The sequence below is a fragment of the Aythya marila genome (genome assembly GCF_965140915.1).
Source record: "Aythya marila genome assembly, chromosome: 2".
Classification (NCBI taxonomy): domain Eukaryota; kingdom Metazoa; phylum Chordata; class Aves; order Anseriformes; family Anatidae; genus Aythya; species Aythya marila.
Window position 1 is genome coordinate 24,631,276 of NC_139043.1, and position 21,535 is coordinate 24,652,810.

At 36.1% G+C, this 21,535-nt stretch overlaps 1 protein-coding gene across 9 annotated transcripts in view; it reads left to right on the plus strand.

The window, feature by feature from the left end:
* AKAP9 (A-kinase anchoring protein 9) overlaps positions 1-21,535 on the plus strand; it is a 110,167-nt gene that overhangs the window by 65,614 nt on the left and 23,018 nt on the right. For 7 of the 9 annotated variants that reach the window (XM_082753243.1, XM_082753244.1, XM_082753248.1 and 4 more), the window contains 9 exons: positions 4,664-4,875; positions 10,294-10,456; positions 13,210-13,422; positions 14,652-14,690; positions 15,892-16,124; positions 17,380-17,499; positions 20,428-20,604; positions 20,732-20,836; positions 21,271-21,423. In XM_082753243.1, coding sequence (XP_082609369.1) covers positions 4,664-4,875; positions 10,294-10,456; positions 13,210-13,422; positions 14,652-14,690; positions 15,892-16,124; positions 17,380-17,499; positions 20,428-20,604; positions 20,732-20,836; positions 21,271-21,423 — 1,415 coding nt within the window. The remainder of the gene's footprint in view (positions 1-4,663; positions 4,876-10,293; positions 10,457-13,209; positions 13,423-14,651; positions 14,691-15,891; positions 16,125-17,379; positions 17,500-20,427; positions 20,605-20,731; positions 20,837-21,270; positions 21,424-21,535) is intronic. The other 2 variants (XM_082753245.1, XM_082753247.1) reach the window with 1 other exon arrangement.

The window sequence follows — 21,535 nt, forward strand, 5'->3', positions numbered from 1 at the left end:
TCTATATTGTAATCTGTGCTTGTTACTGTATTTTCCAATGTCTGACCAAACAGAACTTCCTTTTTAATTAGGTAATTCGTAGGAATAAATCTGTACTGATAAAAATCTTGGTAACAAAATAGAAAAAACATGTTCAATAAAGTGAATTCTCTGTGACCTTCTGAACATAATCCATATTTATTGACAGGCAAAGCTCAGACTACTATTTATGTTGAGTTGTTTTAGCATTTTTACAAAGCTGAATCATTAAGGTCTCATGCTTATAACCATAACTTCATTTACAGAGTGTATAGAGTTTTATCTGAGACCTTGCCTAGGGTACGGGCTAACACAAGATTTTATTAGCAGCACAAAGAGCAAAGTTCAAATTTCAGTCATAAAACATTTAACTTGAAGTGAACAGCACTTGTGCAAAGAAATCCAGTGACTTAATTGCAGAGGGAGATTTGGGCCAGGAATCATCATGATCGAGCCCTTTAGATGGATTACCTTGGGTAGAGGGGCTGCAGTAATGCACATTGCCTGTGTGGTTATGGCATCCCTTGAACATGAAACCCTCTCGCCTACTTTCTGGGCTCCTTGTTCCCTTGCACCAGGAACAAGGTAGTGAGTAGTTACACTCATTGAACTGTCACAATACCAAGTTTCTGTTTGTGTTCAGCTTGTAACCCCTGAGCACAGTTCTGTGGTGGAATCACGGAAATAGACTGAGGCATTAGCTTAAAGTGACACGAAATATGTCTCAAATGAACTAGGTATTGCTCCATAAATGTCAGGTGGCAGCTTATAAACAACATCTGTATCTGAAACTTCGGAGTGAGCACTGTATGTTTTTTTAAAGATCTAATGGCCGTGACATCTGACATGCTGAACTGCAAACTTCATGGCAAAGGAAAAACTGTAAACCTTTTATTTTGCATTACAATTAACAATATTCAGTAGCAAATGGCACTTTTATTTGTGCTGGTTACATTCTAATTATTATTTTGTGTCAATGGAAAAAAAAGAATTTGGGGAAGGAGAATTTGGTTGTAATGCTTGGAGCAGTGACTGCCATTGTAAGGGTTAGTACAAATGGGGGTCAGGTGGTCAGCTGCCATGGGGGTTAATCAGATTTAACAACATTTCTGTTTCTTGCTTCTGAAACCTTTCTGGAAATATGCTGTGCCATAACACTTTGGTGCACTAAGACTATTGTCAGTGAGAAAATGCAGAGACTTTCACTTTGCAGTTACAAGACACTGAACTTCCTGTTCGTAAAGTGCCACTTAATAGAAATTACACTATGGGTGTCTGCATTATCACGTCATTGATTTCTTTCTGCTTGAGTTGCCAACCCCACAGTATAAACAAAATTATTGCAGTTTTGAGTGTATTTGATACTCTTTCCTTTTTTGAAAGCTGTGAAGTTTCCACATACCAAATTATACTTTAGATGACAATTCTCCTTTTCCTTCCTCTTTTTTTTTTTTATAGCTATTTCAGGGAAATTATGATGTTCCATTGTAAGATTTTTCATATAACAACTTTAGACTTTAATATAGGTTCATTTTGTTTATATCTAGAAGAAATGGTAGCAAATTATAAATTAATTGATATTGGTAAGAGAAGAGTTTAAAATATTGTTACTTGTTGGAGGCCAAATTGTACTCTTCTGGTCACTGGCAAGAAGAAATAATAATATTAGTGATGCTATTAGTGTACGAGACATATTCCAAACCTGTCTTTGAATGACATTCATTCTGAGCAGCCATTGATGGTTTTAGATTTTTCTCTACAAGTTTCCAGACAGACAGAAGTTCAGATGCTCTTGCAGCAGACTGAAAATTTCTGCAGTGATTTTGTATAATGTTTATTTTTGTATTTGAGCTACACTCATTGCACAATTCAGATATACCTATCAGCCAAATAATTCACTAAAATATAAGCGTTATAGAACACAAATTTTACACTGGGTTAAAGTTGTGTACATTAAGATTCACTTTTCAGAGCCAAACTTTCCCCACATGTGTAAATATATTCAAAGTTTGTCTGTCTTTAAAGCCAGTATGTTTTTTAGGTAGGGAAATTGAAATTTTAAAGTTTTTTTTTTTTTTTTTAATTTACCTAAGAAATAAAAGCTGACATGTAGTGCAGGAATATTACACAGATAATTTGTGCTCCATTAGGAGAGAACTAGATTGTGCATTTTCTAATATGTTGTTGTTTTATTTATCTTATTCATAGCTGTGCTACGGTGCTGTGTCCATACTTTAGGTTGTGAGATCTCTGGAGCTAAGCAGGGTCTTATGTGGTCAGTACTTAAGATGAGTGACCTCCCAAGAGCATCAGGTGTTACAGTAAGTGTAGTGTGTTCATAGCTCAGTAAGGAATGTTTTCCCTCAACTCAGACTATAAAAAACAACTTCGACACAGCATTTGAAAATACTTACACTACCAGATGCCCATCTGAAATGGTGGTCCTTTCTACTCTGAGGATATTAAAGCTTCTGCTTCACTATTGATGTGTTGAGACACCCAGAGTCCTCTAAGTTTGGGTGCTGAGAAATCAGAATGCTATTCAGTGAAAAATATGAAATCATTCATTTTGCAGCCATCCTTACATTGCAGGGTCTTGGAATGTTATGGTGCTATGAGGAAACTTTTATTCTCCTCAAACACAAAGGTTTATTAGTGTGCTGGCAGAACAGCCAGCCTCTGCTAGGGTGACTCCACTACAGTAGTTTATGACTGAAGATCCAAAGTTCAGAACTCAAAAGTGCTTTGAAATCCTGCATAGATGAAATCCTGTCATAATTCTTCATTCCATTGATGTATATAGTGAGTTTTCTGGTTTTTGTTTCTGTTTTTTGTTTGTTTGTTTGTTTTTTAATTTGGAGTGTGAAAAGATTTTGTAAAGTTATATCCCACGTATCTAAAAGGAGATACGAAACAGTAATGATATAACTTGAAGAAAAAAAAATTATTAAATACGTCTGCATTTAAAAAAAAGTCTAAAAGTCTTCTCAATTATAAGATAAAAGTAAACAAAACTAAACCTTTCTAAATTAAACTTGGTGTAGATTAGTTTGTTGTATGTGGGTCATGTATCATCTACATCCATAATGAAATAAATGTATACATGTGTTATTATCAGGATGTATGCAGCTGCCTAACAGTAAGTCAACCAGATGGTCAATCATGTTGCAACTTGTTAAAAGAAAAATAAAAATTGTGGTGGGTTCAAACAGCATCAACAAGAGAACTTGCATTTCTGATGTTATTTGCATGCCTGTTTAAGAGGAGAGCATTATAAGGAAATTGGGTCCCACGAGAGTGCTATCTACATTTTTAAAGGCAATTTATAAAATTGACCTATTATAATTTCATTTGAATTTCTGTAGCTAAACAAACTGTTCCAGTTCAGCTGTCACAATTCATGGAGTAACCAGGAACTTAAATTCAAAGATAACGTAGTATTGTAACTTCATTGCTTAACAGGCATTGACTGATCTTAACTCATGTAGGCATACCACTGTTTCCAAAAAAAACAAAAAACAAAAAACAAGTATTTTGGTGGGAGAAAAACTTGAGAAAAAACATCTTATTGTGTAGGTATATATATAAAAATATAAATATATATATAAGATATTTAGATATTTTAAAAATACTTTATGAAAATAAACATTTAATTTTTTTTTCCACAATAACATTTATTTGTGGCATTTGAAATATAACAGCCTTATGACACAGCAATTCTTAATTTTTAAAACATTACATCACCAATAGCCGTCTACTGTTGTGATGACTTATTATTGTATGATTTCACACTGAAAGTGTGATTTTAAAACAGGAGTTTGCTTTCTCTTGTCTGGCTTAAATGCAGCCCTGAATTCTAAATTTGGCAAATCTACTGTTTTCTAGATGAATTGTTGTCGGTTCCATACCACTGGCAAATTTGGTGTTTCCCGCTTTTCAGACAAAATAGATAAAAGCCCTTAAAGTGAATCAGAACTTAGAAAATTGAGAGTAGGAAGATGCCGTGTTGCCCATCAGTTGGGACGGTTACAGTTCTCGTGCATTGTTACTTGCTTTGTTCAGCTACCCATTTTAATTAGTTTTTTGGGCCACTAATGATAATGCTGATTGTTGATGTTCTGTATCTGGTCTTTGTCCTGAGAAGTTGAATTGCATGTGTGTTATTCCATTTACTCACTTGAGCCTGTGTTTTTGAATTACTAACTTGAATTATTAACGATCATGTGTTATAGCACACTAACCAACAGTGGCTGATGGTCTAGGTTTTCTTTACCTGGTCTTGCTTTTAAAGACCAGGCAAGTCATTACTGCAAGTTACTCTGAAGATTAAGGGTAACTGAGAGGAACAAAGGTTTGCAAGATGAGAGCAAAAAGGGAGAACTTTTTTGAGCCTAAAAGCATACTGAAAGGATGTCTAAACTATTCTGTTAATATCTCATTTTCTTTCTGCCTTCTGCTTGTTTTTATTTAACACATTGTGTAGCTTGTTTGTCAAAATTTTAGTATGTAATATTTCCCTTTCAGTCTTTGTGATCAATACAGATATTTTTATCATGCTATGACTTGTCTTTTTAATGGTAACTCCAACATAGTTTTTCATGTATTTTTCTGAGTCTATTTAAAAGATAACTATCATTTTTTCCAGAGCCCTGTTCCTCATATCATGGTAGTGGAATGGGAGACGATGATATTAACCTGTGGTCAGGAGCAACAGATGAAGGACTGCTGAGCCAACATCTTGCAGAAAGTGGAATGGAATTAGATCCTGAAAATGAAGAACTAGTTATGAATATCAGTTCTCGACTACAGGCGGCTGTTGAAAAGCTTCTGGAAGCTATCAATGAAACTTCAAATCAGGTAGTGTGATCTAACAGTAATGTGTTTTGAATTTTGTGTCTTTTTTTTTTCTTTATTTTCCTCATGAATGTATTCTTATAAGCCTAAAAACTGTAGGCTCCTTTTGAAAGCTGAAACAGTTTAGGCTTCAGGTGCCTAAACCAAAAAAAGTTTGCTCCAGCATTACTGTACTGATGAATGTAGATTCACACTGTGAATTGGACTAGGACTACAAAGGATGCCTGAATTTAGACAATTATATCAATCTAGGGCACTCTTTCATTCCTCATACGTGTCATCTGCATTCTACCATGATCCAGAGATGAGACAGGAGGTGTCAGAGCACATTGAGCTGGTCCGTGTGAAGACAGAGGTTTGAAGGGAACTGGGCCCAGTTCTCTTGACAGACGTTTTAGTCAATTGGCTCAGCAAAAAGATGGAGCTCTCCTACTGTGTCTTCCAACTAGGATTTAAGCATGACAAGTTAAGCACATACCTACCTTGCTATCAGAAAAGGATTGGCACTCCAACCTTCTGGTGTGTACGGGAGGTACGTGGTTCATGAATTGCCTCCAAAGATGAGGCAGTGTAATTCCTCTTTGTTGTAGGGGGAATTTGCATGGTGGGATTTTAATTGTTCTCTGGAGTACTTCTCTATTAATTGAAACGGGAGTTATGTACCTAGCTCAGACACTTCAAATCGCACTGCTTATACCAGGTGCTTAACTTTCAGATGATGCATATCTCAATTTGAATGTACCCTAAGTAAATTTTGGTATTTCACTATTATTTTTAAGTCACTGTCTCTTGAAGAGCTCAGTCTTCAAAGTCAGCTCTTTAATTTACTTCAGACTAGAATTCAAAGGCAACTGTGTTTTATGCTACAGACCCGTTTGTTAGTTAACCTAATAGTGATATTATTTAAAAGTTGTTGCTTTCTTGTCTCAGGGTATAAAATATGTAAATCATGACTACTGGAAATGAAGGAAAAAAAAGCTGTAGTGATGAAATATGAAAATTCAGCTGTCTAATACTTTAAAAGTTAAGGGCATTTAAGTATTTGTTACTTTTGAAAAATGCTTCAAAATTAAGTTGATACCCTTTTTTTTTTTTAAGGAAAAAAGATAAAAGGCTAACTTGTGACTTAATGAAGTTGAAATAATATAAATGCAAGTTCAACTCACCTCCGCCCCCTCCCCCCCCCACACACACACACTACAGTTTACTAAAGCAAGGAGTCTGATGGATCTTGTAAATCAGTTTCTGCAGTGCATTTGTTTTCAAACTGATTTCTTCAATAGATCTCTTCTGTTTATGCATAAGTTCAGTTAAATAGGGATGTTTGGTGTTTTGAGGTGCTTTTCTTGTTGGGTTGTTGGTTTTTTAGCTTAAGTACCAGCGTTACATAATACTGAAAAAGTATACAGAAACTGTAATATATGTAGTCCTTAAAAACACTGTTAGACATCAGTGGGAAGTCTTGCATCGTCTTGCATTTAAAGAACAGGTGATGCAGACAAAAACAACTTCAAAGTGTTGCAGTAATTAAGAATTCATGCTGCAACTTACAGCAGTACTGACATCTAGTCCAGTTGGTGCTTCTTTCTTCAGAATATTTTGCTTCTGATGTTTAAAAGCAGTAACCTAACTTAAAAGCAGTAACATAAACCTAATTTATTTTATTTTCATGACTGATGTTTTTATATTAAGTACTTACGTCTCACGGTAGCAGCAAAAGTAATCAGTATATTCTAAGCAGCTTATTTGTATTTGTCACTTGATCACGAAAATTTATTTTCCCTTTGTAGCTTTATAGCAGCCTTTACTAATACCAGCAACAGTTATGTTTTCGCTCAAACACATACATGCACTTTTTTTTCCCATGAGAATGAAGTAGACAAATATGGATTTATCCCTGAAGGTAGTATTTGGGTTTTTTTGTTGTTTTGGTTTGTTTTGTTTAAGTAAATAAGTTGCTAGTCTCTTTGGACGTTTTCTGACAGTATTTAGTATAAATCTGGACATAATTTCTAGCTGTCCCGTAGAGGTACTCTGCAAGAATTCGTTGCTTTGCAAAGTCAGTTCTGTGGCTACTAAATTATACACAGTTCCTGTATATACCAAGGGTGACTACAATTATTTTTAAATATATAGAAAACAAATACTTCATAAAATACTGCAGAATGGAGAAAATAACCTAAAATCACAGACAGAAAAGATTTTAAACCTGTCCTCTAAATCATCTATATTGTGGTACAAGCATGTACACATTTCTTAAAATAGACTTAAAAGAGTTAGTTCTTTGAAGATTTTGCCAAGTTTTTCTATTTGAGACCTGTCTGAACACACACTTTCAGACCTGAAGCACAGTGTGGCTCCTTTCAGGCAGGGCATTCAGTGGGTGCATTAATTCAAATTCCACCTGCTGGTGTTATGTGTAGGTAAATAAATCACGCCCCTCCCATGTTCGCTTTCAGTTGGGAGATACTAACAGGAAACCTTTAAACCAGGTGAGTTTGAGAAAGCTCTTCCTGTTGAATTAACGCAGAGAACGAGAATGAAGGCAAGCAGTGACATCGCTGTATTTCTTTCACTTGCTATAGTGGAGGTGGAAAATTACTTTTTTGCTCTCTGTTAGCTTGTATGTCTGCTGCAGTGTACCTGTTCAGGTCAAGCAAAATTACGCTTCCTTGCCTTGGATATTACCTGCCAGCTGCTATTGGAAGATTTGTGGTGCTTTTTCATGTGAAACGTCTCTAAGAAGGATTTTTAGGAGTGACCATATGAAGTTATCATGCACCTCTTTCTCTTTTGGATTACTGTGCTCCTGAATTGTTCTGCCTGAGTGTGAGATCTGAGGCTTCCTGGCGATCCTGAGTAGGTTTGTCACTGACAGTACTGATAAGCATTTTCAGATTGTCAAACGTGTGTGTTCTGTTACAAATTGCTCTTAGAAACTTCTGAAGCCAGCTTAGGTAGTGCAAAATACCTATGTGACGGTTGAGAAGACTGTAACAGCAGTGTTTTTGGGAATGGATTCTTACCGCACCTACTGGGCATCTAATCTCTTCAGTAGTTTGTGGACAGAAGGCCAAGAAGAAGATGCATATGAGGTTGAATCTCGTGTGCCTTTACCATATCCTTTTCCTTTCACTGAACACTTGGATGAGAATAATTCTGTAGTTGTAAATACTTCAGTTTTTCACTTCAGACACAAAAAAAATGGGCACATATTAAAAGTTGTCTCTAAAATCTCCTTGCCTACACCTCCCTACTCAGTAAGTATAAAAGTTGTTTTTTAAAAAAATAAATATTTTAACTTGTTTAAATGGAAGAGAATGCAATGGAAATGGTGTAAACTTGTCTCCTTATTGTTAATCTGTGTACTACTGACAGGCATTTCTCCTAGGCAATTTTAATGGGCAATTAAACATCTTTAGTTATATAATTCTCCATGTTCTTTATTAACAAAATTAATTTAGCAGACATGGAAATATATTGATTTATATAGATTTGAGATACCTTTTTAAGGTACTTCAATTATACTTACTATGTTACATTTTTTTCTCTGTAAAAACAATTTAAGAAGAAAGGAAGGGCACTGCAGTCACGTGTTTTTCCTTTATAGCTTTCATGCACTAACTAGTAACATTAACTGGCACAAGCTTACTAATGCTTCCAGTGATCCCATAAAGAAATGTTTATACCTGAAAGATTATGAACATTTGCTTTTCTTTTTTATGTTGTCCTCTGATATTTTGAATAATACCTTGAGATTTTATTACTGAAAAGAGCTGGTGAACAATTTTTATTCAAGTTTCTGCTGGAGTTGCATTTGAGTTCATTCCATGCATTTGAGTAAATCATTTTTATGGTCATCTATGTACAGTAAATCTATCATATGTTCTCCTTTAACTGAGGTGGGGCTTTCATATAGAATTTCAAAATCTAAGAATAGAGTGAGAAGACTGCAATTGTTAAAATATTTTCAACCAGTGCAGATATTCACCTGAAGTATTTATACAGTTTTTTAATTCTTGTCAGAATACTCTTGCTCAGGGTGATAATGTCCATCTGAAAATGAATGCTCTAGAAAACAAATCAAGTCTTTAAATACAGTGTACTATAAAAGAGAATGCATTGATACTTCAGATGTTCTTTTCAATTTTATTTGAATTAATTTTTATTTATAAGTGGGTAATTTTATGTGTAATTTTCTATAAAGCATTCCTAACGCCAATCAGGGATTTTAAAGCATGTTAATTGTACTCATGAACTTAGCTGGAGATGGTGACAAAGCCATTATTTTTAAAAGAAATTGACAGATAAAATATGTTCAATAGAAACTGTAGCAAAGCCATGAAAGTTACTCTTACAAATATCTGCTAACAAATGTAATACGAAAGGGAAAAAATGAGAGGGGAGCAGGAAATGTTACTTCATTTTCTGAAGTTGAAATGTTCTCTTAGTTTAAATACCAGACACACCAAGAACTCGTACCCCATTCAGCTCTGTCAGTTTGTATTTGTGTCTCTCGAAGACATTGATGTAGGCTGTAAATGTTAACAGTTGAGAAGTATGAGTCTTCTTGGTACTTGACTTCAGTTTGCTGTTGTGTTAGATGAACACCTTATATAATCATTCATTCTAGCATTAATTATTAATTAACTATTTTGCTTTTGTAGTTTTTGTTTTAATTCTTTTTTTGAAATTATCACTTTGGGTATGTCTAAACTGGGGCCCTAAGTATACACTTTTGTGTATTTCAGTCCTGGTTTTCCAGTTGTCTAGGTGAGTGACTCAGTGAGATTACACTACGTCTGTGGTAGTAGGCATTACGTGCTAATCACATGAGCAGAGAAGGAAAAAAAGAAAATCCGGAATGATTCTGCTAGGCGAACACAGTTGGAAGAATTATTGCTTTACTGCCTTCTTGGTTGAAAGGTGCAATGTATTCAGGATTCACATTTTCTTGGTGTCCTCATTTATCTTTGTGTTTAGGAAAGAAGGGGATGAAACGTGTCAATTTATATCAAAATGTCTGCCAGTCTTATGCAATATATTTAGCCATTCCAAGCATATGGTGCATGACAGCTCACTCATATGCATATTTAGTACGAAACTCGCGTAAATAAAGGTGAATCTAGTGTAAACTCATAAAGCAGGAGTCACCGGAACAAAGACTCAGAGTTAGACAGGTGGCTCATTCAGTTCACTGTTCTGAGAAATGTCAATTTGCTTAGGCTTTTATACTGAATCTGTCTTTCTATTGCAGTCTAAATATGTGTTCAGTAAAGATCTTATCAAATGTCCAGTGAAGTTATGCAGGATCTCATCACTCTGTATGTTAGCCACTGTTAAATAGCCATTCTATCACTCATATTTAAGTATCATAAAATCTTTAATCTGTCTAATCTGTGTAATTTTCTCCTGTGGTAGCTTGAACATGCTAAAATTACCCAGACAGAACTCATGCGAGAATCCTTCAAAAAGCAACAAGAGGCTGCAGAGTTTATCAAGTATCAGGAGGAACTGCAAGAGCATCTTAACGAAGAAACCAAAGCCAGAGAGCAATTGGCTTTGGAGCTTAGTAAAGCTGAAGGTGAGTAACTTCTCTGAGCTATTGAACTCACTAATCTATTAATTAGGTAAAGAAAACGCAAATTGGAAAAATTTCTTAGCAAACTTTTTCTTAGCAAGCTTACCAACTTAATGGATAGTTATGGACAAGATGATCTCTGGAGGTGCCTTTCAGCTTCAGCCACTCTGAGATTCTGTTTCCCTAACTTTGTCTCACTATTTTTTTTTATCACTTCTTGTTAAAATATGCTACTTAAAATAACAGTTTGGATATGTTGTTATCCTCAAAATTGATTTATTTTGTTATGTGCAGACAAACTTTAATATTAACAACTTAGAATCATGGTTGAGTCGGGAAGCCACGTCATCTAGTCCAACCCCCTGGTCAGAGCAGTCTGCTAGAGTAGGCTTCCCAAAGCTATGTCCAGTCAAGTTTTGAATGTCTATAACCTCTCTGGGCAGCCTGTTCTGGTATTTTGGGTTTACAAATGTAATGCAAGGTAGGGCAAGTATGTTTTTTTGCTGGGAAAAAAAGTATATTAAAGGCAAAGATCTAGTGAGAGCTATGAAGCTATGCCTTGCAGTCTGATTTTTTTATCTGATTTTGATCTGATAACGTTTTATTTGGAAAAAAATCTTGGAAGCATACAAAGTGGAAATCTTCAAGAGGTTTTAACTGGTATTTAAATTTAATCATAGAAATAGCAATGTCAGGTTATAAGACTTGACTTACTGGCTGTGTTGTCATGAGTTCTGAATTATAAGAGACAGAACTTGATTTTAGTTTCAGGCCTCAGTAGATATATTGCACATTTAAATTTGTAAGTTTTAAGATTTATATTACATGCAGAGACTTAATACAGTTCAGTCTTTTGCAGAAAATCAGCTAATTTTTCCCTCATACTGCTTTAATGCTCTATAACTCCTGAATTCATTAAATCTTTTTTCAGCATTTTTTTTCAGAGAACTTCAGAAATTAACTCACTTCTAAATGACAGGCACCTTTTTATGTGTGGATATAACAAAACAAAAATGCTGTAGAACTCTCGATCTAATTTTTCCTGCTCATTGAACCAAGCTGTGAGCATACTCTGACAGAGCCTGACTACATTCCATTATCAAATTCCTTAGATAAGCATGCAAAACAACGTCTTAGTTCATTATACATCTGATGGTACTCTGTCTTCTCTTGAGATAAAATGTGTCATTTGTGATCATTTCTTTCTTATCACAAAAACTGCTGCAGCAGAGACATTTTCAAACCTCTGGTGTGTTAGTGGCATCAGATATGACATATCTAAGCAATGTGATAGAAAAACTAATGCCAGTTTGTTCACTGAACTCTGACAACTTTCATTACATCTCTTTCAAGGAGAAAAAAAAAAAAGCAGGAACAAATATGGTAACAAATACTGTAAATATAAATACAAATACTGTAACTATTTTCTTTGTTCCTACCTTTTTGTTGGATGCGGGCATTCTGTTTAACCTGGGAATGCCCTCTCAGCTTCCAGTCTGCTAAGTACTCATTGTGAACATCAGCAGTTACAGTGAAACTACTAGAATTTGCATTGTCTCAATTTTTTGAAAAGCTTTTAATGTTGTTTCTCAGCCTGTGTATTGGGCTGCTGAGGGAAGTGACAGAGATCCCATCCCTGGATCCTTGGAGATGTTTATTGATGGGATTCAGTAGGTCAGGTTGACTGTAAGACTTGATATTCTTAAAGATCTTTTCCAACCTGGATGATTCTGTGGTTCTAGTTTACTATCTTTTTTTCAACAGTTCTATGTGCCTCTGCACTTTGAATCCAAGTCTGAAAAAATAGACTGGCCCACAGTGCATGATAGTTATGCATAGGACCAGGCTTATACTTTGCAGGCAGTATGTGCAAAGTCCACTATTACTTAATTTCCTCCTTGATAGCTTTCATCTGATGTGGATGTAAGTGCACACAGAGATTTTACATTGTCTGCACAGGCAACCAATGGAAGCATCTTTAGTTTTCCTATACTCTCAAGCCAGGGTTAAATCCATGTTAATACTGTTTCAAGACTGTAGCTTCACATTGACAGAGATTACTTCAGTATTGGAAAAAACACTGTATAGATTCTTCGTGTTTAGTACGAAGAAACATGGAAGGTAGGGTCGCGTGTCCAGCAGAGTTTTTTGGCATTTTATGACAGATGTCTTGTATGTCCTCTAGAACCATCAGTATCAGACAAGACAGAACACACCTCTCTAGAGTGCTCTACTTATTTAGTGTTTTCTGTTGCACATTAATAACCTCTCTTGTGTTCTATGGTTAGACGTTTCTGAAAGTACTGATGTGAAATTTCTCATTCATGCAGAGGCCTATACCATTATAGCATCTTAGGTTAGTTTATACAGTCCTCAAGGAAATTTAGTTTTGTTTCAGTTTTTTTTTTTTTTTTCCTAAGATTTTTTTTTCCTTAGAATTTAGCTTTGTGCTCACTCTGTATCATTCCAATATGGTACCATTACTTATTGCTGTAATATCATTCATCAAGATAAACCAGAGCTCCTCTTCAGATTCCTTTGTAAACTCTTTCACTATTTTCCAATTTTTATATTTTGTCATGTGCTATTGTTTTTATTGTTTGTTCATCAGCTAAGAACAGCAAGAACAGGAGCAGAATTTCTCAAGTGCTGAGTATCTATTGTGTATGTGCATTTACATGAGATTACTGTAGTGACTTGACCATGCAAAAAGTTCAAATTCTTATTAAATCTACCCAAAAATTGATGTGCTACAGGCCTCATTGATGGTTATGCAGATGAAAAAGCATTTCTGGAAAAACAGCTCCAGGAAAAAATAGATGTAATTGACCATCTTGAGCAAGAACTACTGCGTACAGGTAACAAATTGCAGGAGTTAGAGGCTGAGCAGCAGCAGATCCAGGAAGAAAAGGAATTACTTGCCAGACAGAAGGATGCCATGAGAGCAGATGCGGGGCCAGTAGAGCAGCGTACGTATTTCTCACAATCTTTCTATGAGATTTTCTTATATTTTGAAATAAGACAATAAGTAATCGTGGTGAAATTGTTTGGATTTCTTTTCTCTATTTAATCATTTATAAAAATGTGAAGTGACAGAATGTGATATTTTCATGCCTGGTGCCTAATGCTAGCAAGATAACTTTTTCTTGATATTTAAACAAAAAAAGACTGAATTTTCAGAAGGGCTGAACAATCACAGTTGCTCTTGAAGTCAGCAAAACCTTGATACCTATGAAAACTGACTTTTATTTATATTGTTGCTGGAGATGCAGTATCTCAAAGCTGACACCTGTGTACAAAAATACTCATCTAAATAGCTTCCAAACAGACTTCTAGAGACACAAGCAAGTTTACCTACTTGAATGTGATTGAAGGTGATGTCCATATTTACTTTAGGCACTGAAGATGTGCTTTTTTAACAAATTTCTCTGTTGAGTAAGAGTGGCATAGGAGCTGCATAATAAGGAAAGGCTGTTACCAGTAATGAAAGTTAGTTACTCAGTTTTCCCGAAAGCAAAATACAGAAATTGAGTAATAACAAAAAAGTGATGGTGGGAGTTTCAGATAAGTATCGTGTCAGTTTCACCTAGCTAACTGCTTACTGAGGAATAAAAATATTTGCTTTGATGAAGTAAATGTGTCCTTTAATTCTTCCTTAAACTAATAAATTAATATTTGAGCGAGGAAGAAAATTAGGACAATGGTGTTTAAGAAGTACTGCTCTTTTGAGGATTGCAGTGCTTACATGAAATTAGCATTTTATTTTATGTTTAAAAGTTTATGGCAATTTATAATGTTGCTGGTTTGGTAAATTGTTTTTGCAACTGTATCCATTTTGTGTAATAGTGCAATTTTAAGAACAGCCAGTTGCTTGCTACTTTATAGGAAAGATGATCCTTGCATAGAAATAGAACTCCTTTTAAGTTTTATGCTTTATATTTCTAATTATTTTGAAGTTACTATAATGTATAACAACTGTAAACAATTCTATAAATGTATGTTTAGGTACTTATATCATGCATACCAGAATAACCTACCACATTCCCTAAGTTATCTCAACAACTTTGTCATTAAATGCCACACTTTCTTTGGCTTCATTTTCTCTTACGTTGTTGCACCACAAGAAAACTATAGCTGGCATGTGAATTACTTTGCTTCTTTTTTTGTTTTTTCTCTCTCTCTCTCTCTATTCTCCTAGGCCTAGTAGATGCTGCAGTCGATGCAGCTTCCCAAGCAGGTGTGTTTGTATGTTGCATGGCCAATCTGTAACTGGGTGGAAGATTTAAATGTACTGACATTGTTAATCAGGATTATTGGGCTTTTGGCTTACTGACATTACTTGTAATTCTTACTGGCCTGCAGCTTTGATGTTGTATTTCATACTCAATTTTATGTTTCGCTAACAACATTTCTACAATTTCTAAGCATAATAAGCAAATTCATGAATAACCATCATCTTATTCACCTATGAATTACATATACTTAGATGGTATTGCAGGGATATTTTTGTATGTGTTTTTTTCTTTTTATTTCCAAATATAGTGAAGTCATTCATTATGATAACTAAACGCTGTGTTATATTGACATATAACAGTTACCCAAAAAAGAGAATTGGTTAAATATGATGTAAGATGATGGTGCCTAAAGGGTATTTCTTCTATAGTGAAAGTAAATTGTATTCTGTCTAATTATCAATCGTGGTTTAAAGATTCTCCAAATGTAATTGCACTTTACAGTTTGGATTTTACCTCAAGGGATGCCTTAACGGTTTGTTAATATGTATTCAATGGGCTGTGGCTTAAGAATCTTAATAGAGTGGTTTGGGGCTTTACTATGTATGTGCCAGCACTTTCATGAGGAAACAAAATTGTGCATGCAGTCATTGATTTTACAAAGGTCCCGTTATGGGTCAGTAATTTCCCTCTCTGCCTGGCAACCTTGCTAAGTGTTTCAGAATTTTCTTCAAAATATTTATATGAACCACATTAAATGACAAGGAGTGGGAGGAGATTGATTTTAAGCATGATAACGAAGAGAAGAGGATTGATTAATGAAGAGGATTATTGTTAACCCTTTTGCTGACTAGCTGCAGTTTGAATCAAAGCATTTTTCTTTTCTGTGCCACTTATGCAAGGACTTTTTAATTTGTATGAAACTTGAGTGGAGAAATGATCTGATGCCACTTCACTAGCAGTTCTCTGAAGACTATCTAAAGGATAGTACTTCTAGTATGAATTTGCTGTAGTGGTTCTCTTGATTATTTCTCAGAAGAAAATACATTTTCTAAAAAAAATAAAATAAAATAGTAAAAACCCAAACCAGTTCATGTCCTTCTGCAGACTACAGCATGGATACATACAACCTTGGGGAGTGGTTTTTCTTCATAACTTTAACTATTTGTATCTAAAAGTAGTGTATGATGATTTTATTATAACCAGAATTACTGGAGGAAACAGAAAAGCTAATGAAAGAAAAAATTGAAGTACAGCGTCAAGCTGAAAAAGAATACGATGACCTTCAGAAGCAAGTGAAAGTCTTGGAAATAGACTTGGAAGAGCAAGTGAACCGTTTTATCGAGCTAGAACAAGAAAAAAATGCAGAACTAATGGACTTAAGGCAGCAAAACCAGGCTTTGGAGAAGCAACTTGAGAAAACAAGAAAATTCCTTGATGTAAGTATGGTAGAAGGCTTGTTTCATGAAAGTGGGTGGGCACATGCTGAGGTTTGCTTCAGCAGCAAATGTTCCTATTGTCAGACTTGAAGCAAATACATACATTTTTGTGATTTCATTTGCAACAATCCTTGTGGAATTTCTATGTTTTTAATAGTTGGGAATTTCAGTGAGATCTTTTGGAATTAAGTACTCGGCTTCAGTTGTGCTTGGAAAATGGAAGTGTAATTTTTCTAAATTTCTTTTATAGACTACTTTCATTTCTTTTGTAAGAATCTCTCTCTTGTTATTAAGCTACACCTCCCAGCCAGTCCACATTTACAGTGGCAGTTGCCTCTTTAATGTACAGTGTTTCTACCTGCCTACAGGCTGTCTCAGTGATTTTGTTCTAAACAGTACCTGTTTTTCAACAAACACCATCATCCTGACTCCTCCTTTTCCCATTTTTTCCTTCTAAGTGTCTTATACCATTATTTCTGTGCCTTCTCAATCAACTCTTTAATAACCAGGAGAGTGAAATAATTTCATACTCAATAAATATAACAGTGTAACACCACCTCTGCACTGTTACTAAGCTGTATTAAAGGAAAGATCTTCTCCACATACTGCTTAGTACAATTGTGTTTGCCGTATTTCATTTTCTTCAGGTCAAGGTTATTTTATTTTTTTTTATTATGGAACACTTGTTTCAGTGTAAGAGTAGATTCAGAAGTTAAAATTCCTGTTACAAGTGTCATATTCATAAACTCGGTATGGTTTGGGATTATCAATAACATGAACTGGAGAATCAGGGACTACTAAGATGAGCAGTCATTTTTATTAGCAGAATTAGAAATCTTCTGTTTACCCTGAAAGGGCAGATGATTTTATTTATTTTTTTAACTTGTAATCTGCAACTTGTCAAGGCTGATGTTTTATTCCAGTTTGCTGGATTTCTGCAAAACGTTTGCTTGTCAGAAGCATTCCTCTTTTTATCAGATACTTCAGCTAGTTTAATGCATCTGATGACATTGTAAAACCAGACAGACTTCTAAAGGGATCCTTTACTGGATGCTACCACTTGTGTATTATTTCCTAAATAAAAATATTTCACAATCTGAAAGAACTTTTTAAAATCATAGTTGCATGCGGTTCTGCTACATTAAAACCATTGGCATACTGTTTCCTCATCTTACCAGAAATAAGAAGTAATAATAGACTTAATTTTGGTAGATTTTAAAATCAAATGGTGTGTCCACGATTCCTTAACTTTCAGGAGCAAGCAGTTGACAGAGAACATGAAAGAGATGTGTTCCAGCAAGAGATACAGAAGCTGGAACAACAGCTGAAGGTTCCACAAAGGAGTCAGCCTGTCAATGAACATCAAAGCAGAGAGGTAAGACACTTTATTACTTGTACTCAGTGAATATATATGGCAAAATGACACCTGGCTGTTTGTAGGACAAGAGGAAAAGGCCTCAAGTTGCACCAGGTGAGGTTTAGGTTGGATATTAGGAAGGAATTCTCTGCTGAAGGGGATATGGGGCATTGGAGCAGGCTACCTGGAGAGGTGATTGGGTCACCGTTCCCAGAGGTATTCAAAAGATTTGTGGATGTGGTGCTTAGGGACATGGTTCAGGGGTGGATTTGGCAGTGCTAGGTTAATAGTTGGACTTGATCTTTTCCAACCTAAATTATTTTATGATTCTATGACTGTTATCTATTTTATGGTGTACCTAATCTGCATCCATTTACAAGTCAGTAAAGTATATCCCTAAAGATGAAAGTGCTGGAGGGCAGGGCTGAACCTGTGTTTTGGGGTTTATTGGGATTGTTTTTTTTTACTAATAGATATACGGAGACTTTGTATCTTTTGTATATCTTAATTTAGAAAGTTCATTCTGTTTTCAAAAGTCTGCAGAAACAGTCAGGACTACTTTGGCAATTTAACATGTTCTTAAATTGTGTTGTGACACCATTTTTCATAGCACAGATACATCACTGAAGGAATTGAATTACCAAGGTTGAAGCACCTGAGATGTAGTAGTGCTCTCTGTGCACGCTTGAACCTCCCCAGTTATGCTGCAAGTCCCTATCTCTGCAACTTAAGTTACTCTTGAATACATTGTTTCTGAGCCATAAGCATGATTTACTGAGATTCAGAGTGCATTCTTTGGATGCTTTGTCTCCTGTATGAAGTGAAACGATATAATCCATCACATCTGTTTGGTCCTATTTAACAAACCCAGCAAAAAAACAAAACGTCTTTTTCCTTCAGACTGAAGTATAGCAATTCTCTTTGATATTAAGGACTAAGTGAGCTGTAGCATGTCTCCATGTCACTAACCAACTCCTTTTTTCAAATCATTTTGTCATGGATTTTTTAATACTATGATACTCCTCAAAGTAGTAAACAGCATCTTCACCTTAGGGTTCAGGATATTCCATCCTTAGATCACAGAATCATAAAATCACAGAAGATCCTAAATTAGAAGGATCCACAAGGATCATTAAGTCCAACTCCTGGCTCCACAAAGGACCAACCAAAATCAAGTGAAAGAGCTGAGAACATTGTCCAAACACTTCTCGAACTCTGCAGGCTCGGTGCCGTGACCGCTTCCCTAGTAGCCTGTCCTGGTGCCCGACCACCCTCTGGGTGCAGAACCTCTCCCTAACCCCCAGCCTGACCCTCCCCTGTCCCAGCTCCATGCCGTCCCCTTGGGTCCTGTCGCTGTCTCCAGAGAGCAGAGCTCAGCACCTGCCCCTCTGCTCCCCTCGTGAGGGAGCTGCAGGCCGCCATGAGGCCTCTCCTCAGCCTGCTCTGGTCGGGGCTGAACAAACCCTGAGCCCTCAGCCACTCCTCATATGTCTTCCCCTCCAGACCCTTCACCACCTTTGTAGCCCTCCTTTGGACACTCTCTAACAGTTTTATGTCTTTCTCATACTGTGGTGCCCAGGAGTGCACACAGTGCTCATGGTGAGGCTGCACCAGCACAGAGCAGAGCAGGACAATCCCCTCCCTCGACCAGGTAGCCATGCTGTGCCTGAGGCACCCCAGGGTACGGCTGGCCATTTTGCCGACAGGGCACACCGCTGTCTCGTATTCAACTTGCCATCAAACACAACACCCAGATCCCTTTCCATGGGGCTTCTCCTCCAGCCTTTCGTCCTCCAGTCTGTGCATTTAGGATTACCCAGGCCCACTTACGGAATCTGGCACTTGCTTTTTTTTTAAATTTCATACAATTGGTGATTGCCCAGTCCTTTAATTTGTCAAGCTCTCTCTGCGAGGCCTGTCTGCTCTTAAGAGATTTGATGACATCTCCTAATTTAGTATCATCTGCAAGCTTAATTAGCATTCATTTGAACATCCAGACCATTTATAAACACATAAAAGAGATCTGGCCCTAAAATGGAGCCCTGGGAAACCCTACTAATGATTGGCTGCCAGCCTGATGTAATCCCATTTACTATAACCTTTTGAGCCCCACCCATCAGCATATTGTTCACCCATCATATTAGGTATTTATATAGCTGTATGCTGGACATTTTGTCCAGAAGGGTACTGTGAGAAATAGTATCAAAACCTGTGCTGAAATCGAGAAAGATCATGCCTGCTGGTTTTCCTTGGTCAATTACATGGGTAGCGTTGTCACAAAAGCAAATTAAGTTAGTTAAACAGGATTTTGCCCTCATGAACCGACATTGGCTATGATCAGTGACTGCATTGTCTTTTTAGTGTTTTTCAGTAACTCCCAGAATAATCTTCTCCATAATTTTACTAGTCGTTGAAGTGAGACTGACTGGCCTGTAATTACCAGGGTCTTCTTTCTTACCCTGCTTGAAAACTGGGACAACATTTGCCAGCTTCCAGTTGACTGGGACCTCTCCAGATTCCCAAGACCACAGAAAAATAATTGAGAAAAGTCCTGCAATGACATCAGCCAGCTCTTTGAGTACCCTTGGATGAATCACACTGTGCCCTATAGACTTACGTGCATAAGATGTTAGAATTATCTTGATAGCACAGTGCATAAAGATGCCATGCTATTTGTCTTTTAATGACTAGATGGCATTGAAGGCTTTGGAAAGACACAGATCTAGAGAGCAGGTGGTATTGCACATAACTTCTTTGAAAATGTGTTTGTTGGATATAGCACTACAATATCCTGATTGTGCATCCTCTATAACCTAAACAGGTGGATTTTCATTACATGAAAAAAAAGGATTTTTTTTCTCTATAAAAAATGAGTGCTGTTAGTACTGCTAGCAAACCCTCCCAATCTGCTACAATATATTAATCTTCTTGCCATATTGTCATTAGGTTGAACAGCTAACCAACCATCTAAAAGAAAAAACAGACAAATGCAGTGAACTTTTGCTTTCTAAAGAGCAACTTCAGCGAGATGTACAAGAGCGAAATGAAGAAATTGAAAAATTAGAATGCAGAATAAGAGAACTGGAACAAGCCTTAATTATCAGTGCAGACAACTTGCAAAAGGTATTTCTAGGTCTAAAATTACCACGTGTTTACTCCTTTTTTATTTTTTCAAGAACAAGGCAGTATATCCTTTTGATTTGTTTATTGTTAAGCAAGTAACATTACTAAATTTGATTTATTTTTAAAGGTGGAGGAAAGGAAACAATTTGGCACCATCATAGTAAAGGGAGAATTACCTCTTGAAATACAGCTACAAGCTGAACGAGAAGCTGTGGACAGAAAGGAAAAGGAGGTAAGATATCTGTGCAATGTTCCACGTTTCCTGTGATAATATCAGTCTGATATTTTTGACTGACAGTTTTTGCTTTCTGTTGAGTACAGCAAACTATACAGATGAATTTTTTAACCAGATGAAACACCTGTTCAAAATTCCTCTTCTGAGCCGTGATAATTGTTATCATCTATGTTAATGCTTATGAGTTAAGTAAGCAGAGGGTGTTTCTGGAATCAAAATGCAGCCCAGTGAAGAAAAAGTTCATAGTAATTTCAGCTTTTTAATGGGTTTTAAAATTACATTCAGTTTAAAGACTCAGAATGTCACTGAGTACTCATTCTATTGTTTCTACCTATCAGACTGGTTTACAGTTAACATTGCACTTGAAAATTATGGCATTTAATTTTTGGTATGGCTGTCTATTCATTTTTTACCATTTGTTTTGGAAACAGGTCACAAACCTTGAAGAACAACTGGAGCAGTTTCGAGAGGAGCTAGAAAATAAAAATGAAGAAGTTCAGCAATTACATATGCAACTAGAAATTCAGCGAAAGGAGTCCACTACACACTTGCAAGAACTTGAACAAGAAAACAAATTATTTAAGGTAATAGTGTAACAGGGAAGCCTACGGCTTTATATTCTCTTCTCCCCAGAAACAAATTATTAGAAAATGCCAAGATGCTGTATTTGCTTGTTCTTGAGCATTTTGAAGTTCA